The 18167-nt window shown below is 52.6% G+C and overlaps 1 protein-coding gene across 4 annotated transcripts in view; it reads left to right on the forward strand.

Annotated features, from left to right (window-relative positions):
- The window catches only part of ZNRF1 (zinc and ring finger 1), a 121717-nt gene that overhangs the window by 94575 nt on the left and 8975 nt on the right, over positions 1-18167 (forward strand). For all 4 annotated transcript variants that reach the window (XM_051847305.3, XM_051847304.3, XM_017342413.4 and 1 more), the window contains exon 2: positions 11140-11235. In XM_051847305.3, the coding sequence (XP_051703265.1) occupies positions 11140-11235 (96 nt within the window). The remainder of the gene's footprint in view (positions 1-11139; positions 11236-18167) is intronic.

The raw sequence follows: 18167 nt of genomic DNA on the forward strand, positions 1-18167 counted from the left end.
GCTTTGTTTTCATTTTGCTTTTTCAGAGAAGTCATCTTGGCCCTACCTATGACTTCAGGAGGCACCGCCTAGGGAATTCAGCCCACTCTAAGTGTCCTCTGGCATCACTGCAACACTGAAGGGTCCACACCAGGAGCAGTTGTGGGCATTGGGTGCAAAGGGCATAGCTGTGTGGTATGTTGGGGATTGAAACAGAGGTAGCACAGCCATGTGAGGGGAGAATATGGTATCTGAATAACAAGGCGTTTCCTGACCATCCAGTGGACTAGCTTCTTAGGTTGATGCTAATATCTAAGAATTAGAAGAAATTCTGACTTGACTCTTTGGACACTGAACAGTCTTCCTCTTTGAACAGATTTTCTGGAGATGAGACATCTCCAAAGTACAAGCCAGATGTTTCCCATGCAGACTTGATCTTTTGAGTCATAACTGGATGCCCCTGAGCTTGCCTGAGCGTGGTAGCGGTGTGGCAGGGGATGTACAAATCAACGCACAGACATCCCCAGCCATGCATGGGGGACTTGGCTGACCTCACAGTGAGGCTTCCAGTCTTCTTGTGACTACTCAGGTTCCCGTCATCAGACATCATGTCCCTGGCCTCCAGCATTTCCTTCCTGAGCAACCTTCAGGGCCTCGCTCTGGAAGAAATGGGTTAGAGGGTCAAACGGAAGAGACTGTGGTAGCGGAGCGCCTGCTGCTGGCACAGCTTTCCCCTTCGTCACGTGCGGGAGCGCTGCTGAGGCCCCACCTGCTGAGACTGCAGCGTGGACGTGCTGTGGACGTCCTCAGGTCCATTCTGCGTGCACTTCACTTTGCCGTCCTCCCCTTTGTGTCCGGCTGTGCGTGCCTCCCTGAGCCTCTTCTGGTTTTTAGCAAGCGAAGGGGAACAAATTTACTGTGTGTGCAGTTTGTATATATTTTTTGAAATACCATGTATGTGGTTTTTTTTTTTTTTTCATGTTAATTGATCCTAAGCCACTTACATTTCACAGTTTAACAATTAAAATCCCTGCACCACATAATCACATCGTGCGATGATCATTGGCAGCCCTTTCTTCCTCTCTGGGAGATTCCTGATGGAGCGTCTTGCAACTGATAACATCTTAGAGACCACAGAATACACATGTAGGTTCGACTCGTTTTTTGCTTCTTTGGCTAAATAATTTGTGAATTTTCTCAAATAGGCAGATCTGCCAGCAAGCCACCCTGGTTTGGCACATTATTGGATGTAGCTGTTCATGTCATCATACCCTGCATTGGGCATTCGTGTACCCACACAGTTCTGGAGAGTAGGCAGGGCTCTACTTGAATATTGCTAAGTAGTTGGACAAGGCCACAGTCTGTTCCTTCTCACTGCTGTTCTTGCTCATTTTCCTCCCTACCAGTCAGTGTAGAGTCCAGAAATGATAAAAAAAAAAACATGGCAGAGTGGAATATACCATGCTTAGAGCAATGAATAGAGGTCATTCCTGACAGAGTCAGGTAGTGGGTAAAAATGGAGACTTGTAAGCCCCAACAGAAGAGAATGTCTAAGCACAATGTGTTAGATTATCAATATGGAATACAGATGTTGTGTGTGTGTTTGAAGAGCTAAAGAGCATTATATGAAAATGCAAGGCTGACACCGTGGCTCACTTGGCTAATCCTCCGCCTGCAACACCAGCACCCTGGGTTCTAGTCCCGGTTGGGGCGCCAGATTGTGTCCCAGTTGCTCCTCTTCCAGTCCAGCTCTCTGCTGTGGCCTGGGAAGGCAGTGGAGGATGGCCCAAGTGCTTGGGCCCTGCACCCACATGGGAGACCAGGAGGAAGCACCTGGCTTCTGGCTTCGGATCAGCGCAGCATGCCGACCGTAGCGGTCATTTGCGGGGTGAACCAACAGAAAAGGTCTAACTCTGTCAAAAAAAAAAAAAAAAGATGAATTTACTATTTAAAATAACCCTTTGCCGGCGCCACGGCTCGATAGGCTAATCCTCCGCCTGCAGCGCCAGCACACCGGGTTCTAGTCCCAGTTGGGGTGCCAGATTCTGTCCCGGTTGCCCCTCTTCAGGCCGGCTCTCTGCTATGGCCCGGGAGTGCAGTGGAGGATGGCCCAAGTGCTTGGGCCCTGCACCTGCATGGGAGACCAGGAGAAGCACCTGGCTCCTGGCTTTGGATCAGCGCAGTGTGCTGGCCACGGTGGCCATTGGAGGGTGAAACAACAGTAAAGGAAGACCTTTCTCTCTCTCTCTCACTGTCCACTCTGCCTGTCAAAAAAAAAAAAAAAAAAAAAAAAAAAAACCTTAAAGAAAAAAAAGAAAATGCAAACAGGTTGGATTTCGGGAAGATAGTGGCTAGAATACATGTCCCATCTCTTTGATTCCCAATGCCAGCCACTTACCTCTTTGATCCAAGCCAGAAAGGCAGGCAGGACCCAGAGGGAGCTGGGAAGGCTGAGTTCCAGAGAAAATGCCAAGAGAAGCTATGGAGGGAGGGATAAGAGGCCTGAAGGCAGAGCCCAGATACTTGGCAGTTCAGCAGTGGAAGTACCAGAGGGAGACAAGGTAGAGGAAGGGGCTGTCAGTCAGGACAGCCTAGGACCAGAATCGAGGGAAATCCTGACCAGCCCCATACGCTCAGGATCCACGCTCAGCACATTTGTTTCCACCCCCCCCCCCCACCATGCCGCAGAACACACTGGAGGTCAACATGGGGGACTCTGCTCATGGCTGTTACTCAGGGACCCGAGCTGACAGGGACTTTGTTCCGATGCCTGCTTCCTTCACCATGCAGTAGTACAGGTCCCGAGGTGAGTCATGCACAGACCCTGGGCAGGCGTTCATTGCTTCTGTTCACATTCTGTTGGCCACAGCCAATCACAGACGCACCCTGAACTTCAAAGGGTGCAAGCTGGAAGGAGGAAAGCTAGAGAAATGTGGTAAGCACCACTCGTGACTTACCATGAGGGGAGAGATTGAAACATGTAGAAGGAAATTTCGCTATACAGTACTGGAGTCTGCACACTGAAAGGTAAAACTGATGAGAAAGACACATCGGAGTGCATCCGGGTCAGAAATATCAGGAGCTTCCAGGCCAAAGGAACAGATTATTTACAAAGAAAATCGCATTGGTACCAGAGTTCTTATTTACAATACCAAGAAGCTGGAAGATGTGAAATTGCATTCGTAGCCCATTGAGAATAAAAGGAATTCAAAAGAATCCTGTACCCGGCAAGATACCCATTCAGCTGTCAGAATCAATGGAAGGTGCTTGACCACTTGCAGGGATTCAGAGGGTGCATCCCCTGCTGTCACTGTGTCCTCACAGTGCCTGTGAGCTCGCTGCCTTCACTGTCCTTATATGTCAAGGCTTCTGCTCACCTGTCACCTACCTCCTCGAAGGCCTTTTCTGACCACTGTATGTAAATTAGTGTACACACTCTCTCTGCTTGACCCTGTCGCAATACAGCTCGGTAGTTCACATGTCTGGGTTTCATTGAAAACATACCAGATGTACAGGAAATTTAGAAGTGTAACTTGGACATCTTATTTTTTATGATTTTCATTTTAACTCATTATGTCCATTGTCCTATATACAGGACACCTGTACAGGCTGAAATAGATACTATGTCATTGAAATGGTCACAGAATTGAAAACTTGGGACATAATGGGTTAATGCAGCTGTCAGTACATTTTCCGCTAAAAGCTTCAGTATGTATATCATTAACTACAGTTCAGTATTTGTTTACAGGATTTTCTTTCTGGCTGAGGTAAAATTTACAAAGAAGCCTCAAATCTTACATGTGTGTTTGATGAATTTTGCCAAATGCATACACGTGTTGTAACCCAAGCCCTTCTCATGATAATGAACTTTTTCATCACTCTAGAAAGTTCTCTCATCACCTCTTGTTCCATCTCTGCCCCCTCTTCTACCCTACCCTGCCCTAACCCTGCCAGACAACCACTGTTCTGATTTGTTCCACTGTGGATTAGTTTGCCTTTTCCAGAACTGCGCGTAATTGGAATCCTAGCGTGTGCTCTTCAGTGCCCTTCACTCGGCACGTTTTCAGTACTCTGCGCACTGTTGCGGGCGTCAGAGATCCCCTGTCTCACTGCTGAGAAGTGTTCTGTTATGTTCAGTGATCAGACCCAGTTTCTTCATTCGTTCTGTGATTGAACAGCTGGGCTGTTTCCAGGTTTCTGCTTGTTATAAATACAGCTGTGGTGATGACCATTCTCACTACTTGTAGACATACGTCTTCATTTCTTTTGGGTAAATACATAGATGAGAAATTTCACCACAGGCTTGGTATATGTTTTATTTTATAAGGAACTACCCGATCTTTTCCCAAAGTGGGTGTGTCCTTGTTTTCAATCTTTGTTTTTGTTTTTATTTACTTGAAAAGTGGAGAGACAAGTCTTCCATCCACTGGTTCACTCACCAAATACCCACAACAGCCAGCCACGCCACAGCCGGGAGCCAGGAATCCCATGCAGATTTCCAACATGAGTGCAGGGGCCCAAGCACTCGACCCATCATCTGTTGCCTCCCAGGATGCGTTAGCAGGAAACGGGATGGAAGCAGCAGCCCCTGGGTGTGTCATTTTACACTCCCTCCATTTTACATTGCTCCATATCCTCATTAACATTTCATGTTGTGGGGCATCCCATAGAGCACCAGTTCAAGTGCCAGCTGCTCCACTTCCAATCCACTCTCTGCTGATGTGCCTAGGAAAGCCGCAGAAGGTAGTCCACATACTTGGGCCTGTGCCACCCACGTGGGAAACCCCAGTGGAATTCCAGGCTCTTGGCTTCCGGCTTGCTCAGCCCCAGCCATTGCCTCTGTTTGGGGATTGAACCAGCAAATGGAAGATCTCTTTCTCTGTGTCTCTCACTCTCCCTGTCACTCTTTCAGGTTTGGCATTTTAACACACAGGTGTGTTAATCGGTGTTCTCCAGAAAAAAAACAAAACCTCTGTGTGTGTGTGTGTGTGTGTGTGTGTAAAGTGGTTTATTATATTATAAGGAATTGTGGAAGTGGAGAAGTCCTGTGATTTGCTGTTTACCAGCTGGACACCCAGGAGAGTCAGTGGAGTAATGACAGTGAAAGTCCAAAGGCCTGAGAACCAGGAGAACTGGTGGTCTAAGTCCCAACCCAAGATGAGCTTCTACAGTCAGGTAGAGAGAGGGGTAAAGTCTCATTTCCTGCACCTTTTCATTCTATTCAGGCTCTCAGCAGGTTGGATGGGACCCACCCACACTAGGAAGGACAATTGCTTTACTCCAGGAGCAGTTCAGATGCTAACCTCATCCAGAAACTCCTTCACAGACACACCCAGATAAAGTGTCTGCAGGCTCCCCCTTTTGGTAGCTGCTTAGGAGAAGTTTCTTGGGCTCCTGGGGAAGCAGGTGAGCCTCTAGGTCAAAACTCCAGAGGCCAAGTTCAGAAGAGGCCAAAGCCAGAACTCCTGATCCTTTCGCCAGTTGCAGAGCATTGTTCAGGAAAGACTGACTCACACCTCAGCAACCGATGAATTGGGCATTGGTTTCCAGTTATTTCTTAGAGTGGACGTGTATCTTTGTGGGTGAAGAATATGGTCCCTACAATATAGAAACGTAGAGAAAGTCATTCTGTGTTGTCCTTTGACCTGCTATTTGTACTATATCCTCTTTATAAAATTCTTTGAGTTAAGTCCCATTTTATTGCCATCAAGCCCCACAAGGATGTGACAGAGAAAGATCATGTTGGGAACTGGGAATTAAATGGTAAGGACAAAGTCAAGGGGGGATGGTGCTGTCTGGGCTCCCAGACTGAAAAGAATCTGCTCGGTCCCTCTTCCTCTGGGACGGGCAGTCCCACCTTGATGGCGTGGCTTCCTTTACCCTGTTTGCTTCTTCTGATTCTCCTACCTTTAGGTGATCCCAGAGACAGGCAGAACTGGGGCAGCCATTAAAATAGCGCATCAGCATAGGGAGGGAGGGAGGGGAGAGAAACTAGAGCCACATGCAGCCAGCACATGGTCCTGCCCGAGAAATCAGGTCTTAAAGGAGAAGGTTGCAGTTTTGGGAAATGAGAGGTCTGTCAGGCCCCAGAACACAAAAATTCTTAATTTATATTGCAAGGTCAGTGTGGCCATGGATTGGGAAGGCCATTTGCCACCATGCTCCCTCAGTGGCCCCCCTAGTCAAATGGGTAGGACCTAAAGAAATCTGAAGGGGCCCAGTTAACCTGACCTAGGAAAATGCTGGATGCACATGACCGTGTGCAGGTTCTTGGGGTCACTGTGTTTTCAGCTACCAATGGGCTTTACCTGAAGAGCTGCACTTACCTGTGAAAGGGATCACAGGTGGTGAATGTGGATTTGTCTTCTCTTGGGAGCTCCTGTCTCTGATACAGCAAGTGGATGGCAAAGAATTCCCACCTGAGCAATGTGCTTATTGACTGGCAGGAAGCAGCTGGACTGGCTGATCAGTCCTCAGCTCTCCTGGCTGTGTCATCATTGAGCTGATTGATGACGAGAGAAAGAGGAAATTGGGACTCATTAGAAGTGTTCTCTTGGCTGCTTTTGATTGGACCCCGTAGCAGCATTCACTTGGTAGAGCCCAGCCCTCAGAGTTGCAGACACATTCTCTACAGTGCTCTGTCATTTGCTTGCTCCTCATTTTCAGGGATGGGCTGAAAAGGACAAGGAACCAGAAAGTTCCCTGCCTCTGCCTCTGCCTCTGCCTCTGCCTCTGCCTCTGCCTCTGCCTCTGCCTCTGCCTCTGCCTCTGCCTCTGCCTCTGTCTGGTGGGAGGAACTTACAGCTGAAGGCGCACCATAGCCCAAGCTGGCCAGCAAGCCTGAGCTAACAGGCACCTCCCCTCATGTCAGGGAGAGCAAATGGCAGCTACAACCTGTGCAGAGCACCCCATGGGAATGAGGAAGCACCTCGCCTCCAGGGCATGTCGGGCAGAGTCTGGGCAGGTGGTGTTAGGGAGCAGCCTAAAGACTCCACTTGTAGCTTCCTCCTGAAGCGAAATCAAGCACCTCTTAGCCGCTCCTCCCGAGTGCTGGTGAAGGTGTCTGAGGGAGTTTGCTGGGGCTGATCGTGTGTCTGCAATGGTTCTGCACACCTTTGGTTTATCTTTGTTTGCAGGCCTGATTTTCATTTGGCGTGGACTTTTTTCCAAAACAGCATCAAAGTTTCCTAGACACTCTAACCTTCAGATGGCTCATAAACATCACAGTATTTATCATGCCACAGGGCTGTTGGTGCTGAGTCGTACCTCGGTGATTACAGGCAGATGGGCAGCAGCATCCATCTTGACCATCAGATGGCCTGTGGGAAAGACTGGGGTCATGAGCTTTTCCCCTCAGCTCTTCATATTCTCCTGTCCCTCTTATCTTTTGCCCTTTATTTTCCACTTAAAAGTAGTTTGCAGACTCAGCATTTTACAGCCAGAGCTGCTGTAGGCTCAGTGCCAAGTGGAAAGCAGAACTCCATCCTTCCATGTTGTTAACAGAATTCTAAAAAAGAAGAAAAGAGAGAGAGACTTCCCTTTTTTTTCAGACTATGTGATTATCCAAGGCCTTGAGCGTTTAGGGAGAAACTGCTGGGGCCACTTGGAAGGTTTGAAATGAGTGTTCGTGGATGCCTCGAACTTGTGTTCTTCTGGGCATTGTGTCTGCTCCTCCTGTGCTGCTCGGCTGAGCATGGCGTGATGAGGAGGCTCATAGGTTCAAGGCTCAGGCTCCATGGGTGTCCTGCCAGCTCTGGTTCGTCCTGGCTGCTTTAACCTTGAAGAAGCTGCTTAATCTTCTGGGCCTCGATGCGCTCATCTATAAAGTAGTGTTGATGGCAATACTTACCTTATGTTTCTGTTCTCATAAATAAGACACTCAAAGTAAAGTGGCTGTTCGTAGTAACAACTCAACTAATGCCAGTGGTTGTTTATTCCCATACGCAAAAAGCTAGAGACAGCTGTTGCATTGGCAGTGTGGAAAGAGTCCACAGTGGTGGTGGCGCTGTAGTGGCTTGCCAGGATCCAGCAGAGACTGTGGGTGTGTGGTGCCTGCCCACAGTGGTGGTGGCGCTGTAGTGGCTCGCCAGGATCCAGCAGAGACTGTGGGTGTGTGGTGCCTGCCCACAGTGGTGGCACTGTAGTGGCTCACTGGGATCCAGTAGAGACTGTGGGTGTGTGGTACCTGCCCGCAGTGGTGGTGGCACTGTAGTGGCTCGCTGGGATCCAGCAGAGACTGTGGGTGTGTGGTGCCTGCCCACAGTGGTGGCACTGTAGTGGCTCGCTGGGATCCAGCAGAGACTGTGGGTGTGTGGTGCCTGCCCACACTGGTGGCACTGTAGTGGCTCACTGGGATCCAGTAGAGACTGTGGGTGTGTGGTACCTGCCCGCAGTGGTGGTGGCACTGTAGTGGCTCGCTGGGATCCAGCAGAGACTGTGGGTGTGTGGTGCCTGCCCACAATGGTGGCACTGTAGTGGCTCACTGGGATCCAGTAGAGACTGTGGGTGTGTGGTGCCTGCTGGCCACCCCCCCACACACTACGCTGGGTCTCTCCTGTTCCCCCTTCCCCAAGCTTGACGCTGATGATTGCGCTCAGCGTTTGTTAAGCTTCTTTTCAGAGTGCTTTCTTGCTTCTTATCTCTTGAAAGAATGAGGCAAATTCCACCATTTTTCAAATGAGAAAACAGGTCTAGGTGATAGATTATTTGCCAGGGTCTTAAGGCTGGAAAACCCCACTCATAATAGGCCCTGAGTTTTTCCTTGAGCTTTGTCAAAATGAAACAGAAAACACCTAGAGATGGATGGTGCAGGGGTGACTGTTTTAGCTAAAATGTGGGTCTCTCATCTTCCTACGGTTGGTCTTCCTCTCCAGGGGTGATCTATCTCTACCTCCCTCTTTCTTCCCTGATGGAAAGAACTTTGGATTCAGAGCTTTAAAAAAAAAAAAAAAAATCGGAGCCTTGTCTCAGTTCCACTTCCTGGGTTGTATGACCTTGCGTGGCTTAGGCCTTGCCAGAGCCTCTGAGCCTGTGGATCTCGAATCTTTCATTTCCGGGGCACAAATGCTCAGTGACATCCCCTTATAGACCCTCTCGTTGGATCACCTGCTTCCCGGCACCTTAGCTATGACAGCCCCTCCCCCTGCACTCCAGGAGTGGAGTGGGAGTTATCAGCAAAGCAAGTAGCACAGGAGGTGCAAGGCTTTTTGTTGGTATGAGATTACTTTACCACCTCACAGTGTCAGTGTCTGGGCCTGCGGTCAGAGGGCTTGTTCTGGGGCACAGTCATCCTGGACAGCCCTCAGCCTGCAGACAGGGTTGTAATGTGGCAAGTGTAAAGCAAGCAGCTTGTAGCCTTTTAAAATGTTGCAAAACCTTGGCCTTTTGAGTTGGGAAATAAAAAGAAAACCCTATGTGAATGCAGAGGCACTTAGGTTAGACATGAAGATCTTTCTATGAGAATCAAGTCCACGGCCTCTTGTCTCCGTCACATGTTGCTGGGTCTGCACATTGCTAAACTGGGTTAAAAATAATCAGCCTGGCGTGTTTTAGATCCATTTCTGCCAGAGAATGGGGGTTGGGATCCCCTTTGTCCCCAAGTTTGTTTTTGGTCTTCTGGTTTTGTTGTAACGGGTTTGTAACCACCCAGGGCCCTTTCTAAGGTTGGGAGCACGGGAGCTCTGCCAGGGAGCGAAGGGTCCACTTCGTCTGCATTTACGAGAGCCTGAATGTTCTGTATGGTCCTGCAGGTCTCAAAGCACTGTCAATAAAAAGATGAGGACCTGCAGGTTCCGAGCACAGTGCTCACGCCTCTGTCCTTGAACCTCTAGCAGTTGACCTGCGTACCTGGCCTTGTGTCCCATTTCATAAGAACTGTTGTTGACAGTCATCAGCAGTGTCCAATAAAGCTGTGGTTAGGAAATTTAACTGAAAGGGAGCACAAGAGTCAAATGTTCACAGCTGTGGCGAGATGCGCCGTGTTAGGAAGTCTGGGTTGGTGGAGGGGCAGCTGCCACCCTCGCCACAACGGAGAGACCATGATGTGCACTGCCAGACGCGGGATTGTCGGTGGCGGTGCCTCTCTTTGGGAGAATTTACATGGGAAAGAATCGATCCATTTAAAACTGATTTCAATAAATAGATCGAGATTAGGTTTTCTTTCCTTCTTCTTCTTCTTCTTCTTCTATTTATTTATTTATTTATTTTTTATTTGAAGGGTATAGTTACCGAGAGAGGGAGAAAACAGTTCACTCCTCAAATGGCGCCAATGGCTGGGGCTGGGCCAGACTGAAACCAGGAGCCAGAAACTCCATCAGGGTCTCCCACAAGGGTGGCAGGGGCCCAGGCACTTGGGCTGTCTTCCGCTGCTGTCTGTGGTGTGTAAGTAGGGTGCTGGATCAGAAGTGGAGCAGCTGGGACTTGAGCCGGTGCTCGTAAAGGATGCCTGCATTGTGGGCAGTGGCTTATCCCAGTGTGCCACAACGCCAGCCTCAGGCTTAGGGTTTCTTAATAGAATTCAGCTCAGAAGATTCTCAATCAAAAATTCACCAATAAATTCTGATGAAACTCTTTGGTTGTATAAGCACCCAGAACCTCCTTGGGAATAAAAGGACAGGACCATGGTATCCTGTGTTTGCCTAGCACCACACCACAGCTGTTACGAAGTAACATTTGGAAGCACTAGAGTGCCACCCCACTTCTCAAAGGACAGCTGCCTTGGCCGTGAAGGAGGCGGTGGGTATGCAGGGTATGCAGGTGCGCCTCCGTGGAGCAGGGTGGTTATCTGCGTGTCTTGCTTTGCTGCCCCCTATCCCACCATCCACTAGATCACTTTGAGAAGGAGCCTTAAAAAAACAAACAAACAAACAAACAAACAAAAAACCTCAGAACTCAAATTGGGTATCAGTTACCTCTGTTAATTGTTAACAAGGGGCGTAAGGTGGGGAAACCCTTCACGAAAGTTGGGAGTCCAAAGCTGTGATAAAAAGGCAAACCTCGAGTGATTTAATGAAGAGGAAGTTGGGTCTGGGGTCTGTCCAGGTTGTCATTCTCCACATTGACTCTGACCCTACGTGGCTTTGGTCATGGGAGCTCGTCCATGTCTTCTGTGGACATCCTGGGTTTGGAGCAGACCTTTCATCCTGTTTCTGTCTCTTTCAGGTTTCAAGTGCCCCATTTGCTCCAAGTCTGTGGCTTCCGATGAGATGGAAATGCACTTTATAATGTGTCTGAGCAAACCTCGCCTCTCCTACAATGGTAAGGGCTCGGCCGGCTTCCCCAGCCTCTGACAAAGGGTGGATCCATGCAACATCTCCACCCCACCTTCCAGTAGGAACAGCTGCGTGGTGAGGAACTGGCTCTCAAGTCCATGGCACTGGGAAGGCCCTTGGTGGCTCAGTTTTCTTCTGTCTGTGCCCTTGGTTTTGTAGCCTCTGGTTGGGAGACACAGCCATTTCCTCACCTATGTGCACACCTGACTGTGCTGGGTCCCAACGTAGCTGGACTCACTGGAGGAGTCAACAGAGGGGCCGGTGGGGAGCAGCCTTTCTCCTCAGGGATGTGCTGGGAAGGCGCACGGGTGCCAGGACGCCTGGTAATCTCTTCCTGCTTTGCAATTCAGGGGAGCACCTGTGGCTCTGGCAGAGAATTCGAGGAAGTAAGCGCATCCAGGGGCGCTCTGGGAACTAAAATGCTGACTCTACCGTCTTGTCCCACCAAGGCTCCTGCCTGGGAGGCTGCTTGAGTATGGCAAGGACTAGGATCATGGGGCTAGGCGCTCCATGACACCAGGTCATGCTAACATGGCATCTCTGGGGACAGAGGAGAGTGTGGCGTGCTGTAAGCATTGGAGTTCTCGCTGGTCTGAGTGCAGATGCCCTCCACCACTCACTGACTGGGTCTCACATGAGTTGTCCTGCTTCGTGGAGCCTCAGTTCTCTGGTCCAGAACTGGGGGTGGCCCTGCCTGGTTCTCGGGACTGTGAGGGCTGGGAAGGGCAGGGTACACAGAGCCCTTGGTGCAGAACTCCATGGTTGGGGCTTAGGAGGTGGAAGCTATCATTGTAGACAACACCATCAAGGGATTCTTTTTTCTTTTTTAATGTTTATTTATTTATTTTCATTACTTGAAAGGCAGAGAGAGAGAAATCTTCCATCCACTGGTTCCCTCCCCCAAATGCCCACAACAGCCAGGGCTGGGCCAGGCCATAGCCAGGAGCCAGAAACTCCATGCGGGCCTGCCACGTGGGTGGCAGGGGCCCAAACCCTTTAGCCATCAATCAGCCTCCATCCAAGTGCACATTAGCAGGGAGCTGGATTGGAGGAAGAACAACTGGCACTCGAGCCAGCACTTCTGTATGGGATCCAGGCATCCCAAGCGGTAGCCTACCCTACTGCTCCGCAGGTTTGCCCAGTAGACTAACTGCCCCCTGCCGCTCAGCCTGTGCCGCTGGGGCCGTGTGGTTTTCCAGTCCCGTGGGTTCCGTCTGTCCTCTAAAGTACGTTCCTCAGAGATTGACCGTGGATCCCAGCACACCTCCTGCCTTCTGGGTAAAGTCCGAGCCACGGTCAGGAAGAGAACTCCCGAGTTGCTGAGAGGTCTGAGGACTCGTTCGTCACCACCCTCCTTACCCCCTCTTCCTGACCGTGAGCATCTCCTGGGACGTCTGCTGCACAGGTTCCCCAGCCCCAGTGTGCTCCTCCCCACCCCTACACCATCAGCCGGCGGGGGGGGGGGGGGGGGGCAGGCTCGTGATTCCAGAGCACTCCTGGGAATGAGACTGGAGGAATCTGACCCCAGCTGTCCTGAAAATACATCTTTCTGTTATCTCTTGGTCACTTGCCTGGTCAAAAGGTCCCAGATGCGGGCAGGCATGTCACCTACTTCCCTCAGCTGCATGCCGTCTGATGGGTACTGCTCAGGTTAGCCCGGCTGCAGCGCAGGTCACAGCCCCGCCTCAGCCTGTGGTGTTCCCTTCCCCCTCCTATCCTGTCTTGGGTCCAGGAAGCCCCTCCTCCCCAGCAGGCAGCCTTTCCTTGGCCCCTGGGTGCTGCCACGCCACACGCCTGGTGCCTCTGGAGCGGAGCTTCCCGTCGTTGTTGGGGTGTCTCCTGCAGAGGAGGCCCAGGCGCGGCTTTGTCCCGCTTGGCCATCCGCGTCGCACAGCCTTCCCAGCTGCAGCCTCTCTCCTTCCTCACATGTGGCGAGACCTCATGAGACCCCTTTTTGTCCTGTGGGTTGCTGCGAGACTTCTCTGTAGACACTGCCTCTGCTGTCAGAAGGAAACAAAGAAGCCTCAGAAGGGCTCTGCCCAAGAGGCCTCGGCTCTCGGAGTCATCAGGGAGAACGTTGCAGGAGCTGCTGTGGAGAGTCCCCGAAGTCAGGAGCGGCCCTCCCCATGCGCTCCTGCGGGGCCGGGCAGGTGAGGCCCTGCAGACCCTGGAGAGCCTCCTGGGAGAGGGAGACAAGCGTCTCTGCGTGCTCCTCTGAGTCCGCACTTGTTGGTCATCCCCTCCCCACTGGCACCCGCTGGCGGGGAGGACCCAGGAGGCCTGGCGGGTGCAGACCCCACAGAAGCCCCCCTTAGGGGAAGGCAGCTTGGCTGGCAGCCTGAGCACCGCTCCGGCTGTGTTTTTTTTTTTTTTTTTTTCTTTTTGACAGAGTGGACAGTGAGAGAGAGAGACAGAGAGAAAGGTCTTCCTTTGCCGTTGGTTCACCCTCCAATGGCTGCCGCCAGCGCACTGCGCTGATCCAAAGGCAGGAACCAGGTGCTTCTCCTGGTCTCCCATGGGGTGCAGGGCCCAAGCACTTGGGCCATCCTCCACGGCACTTCCCTGGCCACAGCAGAGAGCTGGCCTGGAAGAGGGGCAACCGGGACAGAATCCGGTGCCCCGACCGGGACTAGAACCCAGTGTGCCGGTGCCACAAGGCGGAGAATTAGCCTAGTGAGCCGCAGTGCCGGCCGCTCCCGCTGTTCTTATCTCCCAGTCTCTCCCTGGTGCTTGACGAGAGAGAGAGAGAGAGAGAGAGAGAGAGAGAGAGAGAACACACATACATGCACGCTCCTCGTCTGTAGTCCTTGTTTCTTCTCAGACACCTGACCTTTCCGGTCAGAGGACGGCATAGGCGCCCAGGTTTGTGTGTGGAGTGGAGTCTCCAGAGCGTGCCTGGGGCCTGGTCTAGTTTAGCTAAAAGCAGAGTCTCTCAGGGTCACTAGCAGGAGCTCTGGGTTTGGTTGCTTTTCCAGGAACGTGTCTTGCCCCTGATTGCTCATCAGCCTGGCCTCACCTGCTTCATGTTACCTTCTCTATTTAAAAAAAAAAAAAAAGGGGTGGGGGAGATGGGGGAAAAGACTTGAGTCTCTGAGGCTTGAGCTCCTGGCGTCTCTCTGGGAAGGGGCAAGGCGAGGTCTTCTCAGAGGATAGACGTTCTCTTCTCTTCGGAGGATGCGCTAGAACTCGCAGCCTGGGTCCTTCCCGTCTGCACTCGTGCACTTTCTGCAGTTGCTGGCATCAGCTGGGCAAGTTTTCGGAAAATTTACGATGGTTACATAAGATGAAATTCAGTTAACCACCAAAGGAAAAAAGTAGAACCCTCCCAAATGAGGCAGATAGAAAGTAGTATTTTTCTTATTAAGAGAGTTGGCCTGAGCCTACGCATAGCTGGAAGCCTCCAGTAGCTGCCTGCCAGACATTAAAAAAAAGAAATAACTTAGGCAAGACTAGTTTAACTGGTTCAGCCAGTACCCAACAGAAATGTGAAGACCAACACCTGAGCTCCTGGGCCAGCCCCTGGCTTGTGTGTGCCCTGTGCTGCAAAGCACTGTTAAACCTCTGTCCTCCTGAGCGCCTTCCAGGGGCTGCCATGAACCCGCAGGCAGTGGCTGTGGGAGGGCCTGTGGCAGGTGTAAGGTGCTCAGCTGGACTGGGCCTTTGCATTCTCTCCCTTCCCAGCATCTGTGGCTGGGACGGGGGAAACGAGCCATGAAGGATGTGCACTCAGATTCCAACCCGCAAATTGCCAGGGCAGCAGAGCAAATGCCGGGATGAGGATCTGACTTTGCTTGAACGGAAGGGAATCCAGTGGGCCTTCCAGATGAATGACTGTTGAGGGGGCGCTCGGGGCTGCTCTGTGGCTGGCTGGGAGAGTCTGGTGGGGGCAGGTGGTTGGCCGACAGAATCGAGCTGAGTGTGGCCTTGTGTGCTGTCAGTGCACGTCCTCCTCAGCCTTACTCTGGAGCACAGACCCATGCCAGCTCCCTGGGTCATGATGCCCACCCCTTCCTCTGCCACAGGTCAGGGCCCCCTTCTTCAGGGTTCTTGAATGCTGTCGTACACACTCTCTTTAAGGGAAAGAGTCTGGCTTCTCTAATAACAGAACCCCCTGCTACATCTAGCTGCTTATCTGCCCTAAGTCTCCTGCTCTCAAAACCCTGTGGTAGGGGCCGGCATTGTGGCGTATCAGGTTAAACCTCCACCTGCGACGCCAGCATCCCATATGGGTGCTTGTTCGAGGCTGGGCTGGTCCACTTCTGATCTAGCTCCCTGCTGACGCACCAGGGAAAAGCAGTGGAAGATGGCTCAAGTGCTTGGGCCCCTGCACCTACTTGGGAGAGCTAGAAGAAGCTCCAGGCTCCTGGTTTCAACTGGCCCAGCCCCAGCCATTGCAGCCGTTTGGGGAGTGAATCAGAGGATGGAAGACATCACTCTCTCTCTCTCTCTAACTGTGCCTTTCAAGTAAATAAAAAATAAATTTCAAAAAAAAAAAAAAAAAGAACCCATGGTCAGGGTGGAATTATCATGCCCTTTCACAGGCCTGGGAAAGCCGAGTCCTCACCAGGACCAGCGAGTTTGCCCAGCCCCAGAGCTATTGTTAGGTGCTGGGCTTAGCAGCTATGGAGGATCTGAGCCCGTGCTCCTCTGGGAGAGAAGGAGGAGAGCAGGGGGAAGCAGCTCACCCAGGACTCCCAGCACCTGCTGACCAGGTGCACTGACCATGAGACCGACCCCCACTGGGCACGCGAGAAACAGGAAAGCGGGAGAGTGAAGCCTGCAGGGCCTGACCCAGGTGGGGAAATCAGAAAGGAGTGGTTGAGAGAGAGGAGCAAGTGGGGGTGCCACAGGTGCCTCTGCAGCGTGAAGCGTCCCGGGCTAGACGTCCTCAGGCTGTTCTCTTTGCAGCCCAGAGCCCAGAGGTGGTGGAGTGGCAGGGACACTCTGTGCTCAAGGTCTCCCCTCTGCCTGGAGAGCAGAGCACCCCAGATTTCCTGGGAAAGGAGCCAGCACGGCTTGGCATTGGTGGCACTACCCTGTCCTATCCCCTGGCAGACAGGCCAGCAGCTCTGCGCATGCCAAGGAGTCCGTAAGAACAGGCGCCTTTCCACACCTAGGCAGGAAACGAGGCCGGGAGGCAGGACTTGTGCCTGTGCGTCATTTGTTAGGGGTTTTCCCTCTGGCTCCCGCCTTCTCCTTGCTCAAGGAGAAATGTGTGTGTGTTTTCCTGCTCAGCCACTGGCTCCAAGCTGCAGAGCAGCCTTCCCTCCCTGCCAGTGGGCAGAGTGTGTGTGCAGCTGTTTACTCCCCCAAGCCACCAGCAGCTCTGGGGGTCCTCTGGAAATGTGGTGTCAGAACCCTGTGCAGGGAGCCAACCACTGGCATCATGGAGGGCAGCGGTGCAGCTCCCTCAGCCTGACCGGTTCATGCTGGGCTCTGGGGCTCCATACACACTTCAGGCCTGCACACAGTCGCACAGGGGATAAGACTTGAAGCTACCTGTGAGATGGGTGGTGGTTTCCAGCCTCAAGGGAAGACCCCCATCTAACCCCGTCCCTTGGGGAAGAGAGGCAGGGCGGCCATGTGGAAGAACTTGGGCTTGGGAGGCAGGGCCACTAGTGCCCCGTCACCGCCACCACCAGAGTCCTCAGGATCCCAAAGAGGCCGTCTGTGAGGTTGCGGGCGTCTAACTGGCCCAGAGAAGTGGGAGCTCTATTTCCCCTTCCTCTGTGGCTTTTCTGAGACAAGTAACAACTGTCTGAAGTGCTGCCCTCCCCCCACCCTGGCATCGCACCTCCCTTTTGGGCTCCAGAGCTCTTTGACTGCCCTGCCTTGGCTCCCCGGTCTGGTTGGAAGGACATCGCTGGCACCACCTGGCAGCTGTGCCAGGCCAAGCACACCTCTTTGAGCAGCGACATCGGTTGGCTTTGTGCATGGGAAGCAGGAGGCTTGGAGGGGCTCAAGAGGCACTGTGAGAAAGTGGAAAGCTCAGCCGTGGTTCCTGGGTTCTCAGCAGCCAGCGTTTGTAGAGCCCCTCTGTGGGGGGCCTGGGTACCCCAGCGGGCGTCTGCAGCGTGGCCGCAGCCTGGGCTGGGGTCCCCACCACGCCTCACCTCCAGCAGCAGGCAGTGGGCTCGCAGCCAGTGAATGTGGGGGAGAAACCAGCTGATAGGCAGGCTTCCACCACTTCTACCTCCTGCAGGGGCGTCTGGAGGCTGCTGCTCCCCGGAGTTCCTGGGGTGGGGACGGGGAGTTCTGCTCCACCCACTCAGACGTCTTGCTGGGTCTGTGCTCCTCCTGCCTTCCACTGTGGAAGGACGCTTGGACGCTCGCTGCTCCCTGGGCACTGGGCGAGATGCGAGCACTGCTGACTTTCCCATGCTGCCGCCTGCCAAGCCTCCCCATCCCCCGTGGCCTCCAGGTGGTCTATGCAGCCAGTGGCTCTGGGTCTGAATGCAGTGTGCTCCCTGCCATGTGCCAGCCTGGCGGGCACCACGCAGCACTGCACATAATGCTGCTTCGTGAGTGATCAGGAAAAGGCTGCATCTAACCTTCGGCCGTGCAAATCTAAGTCCTTGAGCATGGACCTTCCACGCCAGGACAAGAAAATGTTTGGCCCTTGTGCCCCCTGCCCTCTCCCCTTCCCTCGTGACGTTCTGATGTTCGGTGTGAGAAAAGGAGAGTCGAGCCCAGGAGGAAAACCCCAGAGCCTGTCTCCTGGGCCCCTGCATTCGGCACTTCCAGGGCCCAGGTGTGCTCCTGGGGCTGAGGCAGATGCAGGGAACACCACTGGGGCAGCGCGCTGTCTGGGACCTGAGTCACCAGTCAGGAGGGGACGCGCAGGGGGAAATGCGGTGATGTCGCTGCACGGGGAGCCAAAGGCTGGGCTCCAGCTGCGTCTGTTGTGTGAGATGCCCG

The sequence above is a fragment of the Oryctolagus cuniculus genome, chromosome 18 (genome assembly GCF_051225735.1).
Source record: "Oryctolagus cuniculus isolate XC-2025 breed Fujian yellow rabbit chromosome 18, ASM5122573v1, whole genome shotgun sequence".
Taxonomy (NCBI): Eukaryota; Metazoa; Chordata; class Mammalia; order Lagomorpha; family Leporidae; genus Oryctolagus; species Oryctolagus cuniculus.